This window comes from Diaphorina citri, unplaced genomic scaffold (genome assembly GCF_000475195.1).
Source record: "Diaphorina citri unplaced genomic scaffold, Diaci psyllid genome assembly version 1.1 scaffold962, whole genome shotgun sequence".
Lineage (NCBI taxonomy): Eukaryota > Metazoa > Arthropoda > Insecta > Hemiptera > Psyllidae > Diaphorina > Diaphorina citri.
Genome location: NW_007378393.1, coordinates 111,054 through 114,236, shown reverse-complemented (window position 1 = coordinate 114,236; position 3,183 = coordinate 111,054). Strand labels below are relative to the sequence as shown.

General features: G+C 37.6%; 1 protein-coding gene across 1 annotated transcript in view; it reads right to left on the bottom strand.

Moving 5' to 3' along the window:
• Positions 1–297: 297 nt before the first annotated feature.
• The window catches only part of LOC103513367, a gene marked incomplete at its 3' end in the record, with an annotated part of 4,701 nt that continues 1,815 nt past the window's right edge, over positions 298–3,183 (bottom strand). Inside the window, exon 2 of the mRNA XM_008478191.3 lies at positions 298–402. Within this exon, the coding sequence (XP_008476413.1) occupies positions 298–402 (105 nt within the window). The remainder of the gene's footprint in view (positions 403–3,183) is intronic.

Sequence of the window (3,183 nt, the reverse complement as noted above, 5' to 3'; positions counted from 1 at the left end):
ATTATTCCAAGCTCTGCGCCCCGCCCATGTCATTATAAAACAATAGCAGTAACTTCTAGTTCGGTATCTCGATAGCAAGACAAAGCAATGTTATCAGAAACTGATAGCTACCATTGATAGAGTTGACTATCATTCATACACACTGATATGCTCCTAGGAAATGAGCAAGGAAGTAAATACAATAACAAAGATATTATGACACTAAGGAGTGAATTCTGGCTGAGTGATTCCTAAACGTGGTGGGAGTCCCGCACAATAGAAAAAGAGAGAGAAAAAAACAGATAATATAAAACTTACTGAAGAGATACTCTTGGCGGGTCGATGATACCTGACTTTCTTCAAGTAGATGTTGAATATTGCCCCTTCAACCCTCTCCTCTCCCCATAGTCGCCATGTTGGTTGCTGAAACACGAGAGGAAACAATGAAATCAATTAGTGGTTCGGAGAACTCATTCACAAATAAATAAAGCACAATTATTACTATTGCTCAGAAAAAAAAGTCCGATCGGACCAAAAATCTAATGAGAAAATTCCCTTTAATGTGTTGAACAGACAAATTCCGTCAATAAATGTAAAAAAAAAAAAAAAAAAAAAAACATGGTTTACTTGTTGTAATACGTAGGTGTTTTGAAAGTAAATTCATGTAAACTAAGGAAGAGTAAGTTCATAGGTAGCCAAGGTAGAAACACACTGCCCTCACGTCACATGAGCTCACGTGACGTGAGGGCAGTGTGTTTCTAACTTTAACATACGCTACTAATATGCAGAGTGGAGACCTTGTTTAGACTGCGGGGATCAAGGGACTTTTCAGTCCTAATATGCTGACAGTATAAACAAGGTCTATTCCATTTGTGAGCGAGAGAGAGTGAGAAGGAGTGACTATAGGTGTGCTCAATACAATACATGTCTCTGTTTAACAGTAGGAATATGTCATTAGTAGGTAAAACCTATGTATTGTTTGAGTAGGAGTCCTATACATACTTACATACATAGTGTACTAGTATACGGTCGTGGCTACTACATGTGGTGGGTAAAATGGGTCATAGATAGGAATTACAATTCCAGGATCAAATTTCAATCTCAGAAGATGTGGGTGAAGCTTATACGAATCTACGAGTGAGGAAAAGTCAGCAGATGGTCACCCACCAGGATACCAACCTCGCGCAACGTTGCTTAACTTTAGTGAGCTACTGGGAACTGATGTTAACAACGTGCTGTCATCTCTGCCGTGCTGGCTCTGGCCATCTGTTGATAAGGTTCTTATAAGATTTAGGTCTTGGATAGAGGATACTCTCAGTAGACAAATGGATAAAAGGTATAGAATAGAATATACCTTGTTTATCCTGCTCGAATGAGACTAAAAAGTCCCTTTACCCCGCAGCAGTCTAAACAAGGTCTCGTTTATTTTATGGGTTTAATATAGTACAATGCTTAGTTATTACTTATTACAATAGACCTTGCTTAATTAAAAAAAAGGTATGGAATTTTATTCTCAATATAATTTGAGAATTTGACCACAATAATAATAGTAGCCTACTGCTGGAGTAAAGGGACTTTTCAGTCCTATGCGAGCAGCATAAATAAGCACTATTATTATTATCATTATTATCTTCTATAAACACTACCATTAATCCGCTGTGATTCACATTTCACACATCCTGCAACCTTGACTACAATGCAATGATAGGCACCTATTATTTATTTTACCGCCTACGTCACATTTATTGGAACTTCAAACCTAATCACTTTTTCTTCACCTGAAAAGTTAGCCAAGTTATTATTGGGCGGTATTGTTTCATAAGCGAGGATAAATAAGTATGTACCTCCGGACACTTTCCTTGGGATTTTCAATTCACATCAGGCGGTAAACACCCATTTATGTATGATATTTCCCACGGAAGAAACTGGCGGCTATCCCATAAGATGAACATTAAGAACTTCGTGCTTTACATTTAAGATAGAAATGAAAATGACGTAATTTTACTGAGGAAAAACATTACAAACATGGAATGATAGAGGTACCTAGACAGGCTACACACGAGTAGACTACAATGCAATGATAGGCACCTATTATTTATTTTACCGCCTACGTCACATTTATGGGAACTTCGGACCTAATCACTTTTTCTTCACCTGAAAAGTTAGCTAAGTTATTATTGGGCGGTATTGTTTCGTAAGCGAGGATAAACAAGTACCTCCGGACACTTTCCTTGGGATTTTCAATTCACATCAGGCATCAGGCGGTAAACAAACGTTTATGTATATTTGAGAATTTGACCACAATAATAATAGTAGCCTACTGCTGGAGTAAAGGGACTTTTCAGTCCTATGCGAGCAGCATAAATAAGCACTTTTATTATTATCATTATTATCTTCTATAAACACTACCATTAATCTGCTGTGATTCACATTTCACACATCCTGCAACCTTGACTACAATGCAATGATAGGCACCTATTATTTATTTTACCGCCTACGTCACATTTATGGGAACTTCGGACCTAATCACTTTTTCTTCACGTGAAAAGTTGGCCAAGTTATTATTGGGCGGTATCGTTTCATAAGCTAATCACTTTTTCTTCACCTGAAAAGTTAGCCAAGTTATTATTGGGCGGTACTGTTTCATAAGCGAGGATAAATAGGTACCTCCGGACACTTTCCTTGGGATTTTCAATTCACATCAGGCATCAGGCGGTAAACACACATTTATGTATGATATTTCCCACGGAAGAAACTGGCGGCTATCCCATAAGATGAACATTAAGAACTTCGTGCTTTACATTTAAGATAGAAATGAAAATGACGTAATGTTACTGAGGAAAACATTACAAACATGGAATGATAGAGGTACCTACACAGGCTACACACGAGTAGGTATACAATATACATAGGTGCAATGTCAATAATTAAAGAAAACGCAATCAAATCATTGAAATAATCTACAGCTGATATCACACTGATTGGCATCAAAGACACGACATTTTTTTGTGACATCATTTGTACAGGGTCCGGCAGAAAGAACGAACGGTTTTCATTTGCCTATAACTTCGTTAAAACTTGACAAAAACTATTGATGATATTGGTATCGTTGTGTTCCTCAGAGTCCGGGTTTTTGAAAAAGCGGGTGCGCGGGAATCGGAGCATAAGTGAGAACCCTGCCACTAAAAAAAAAAAAGAAAAGTA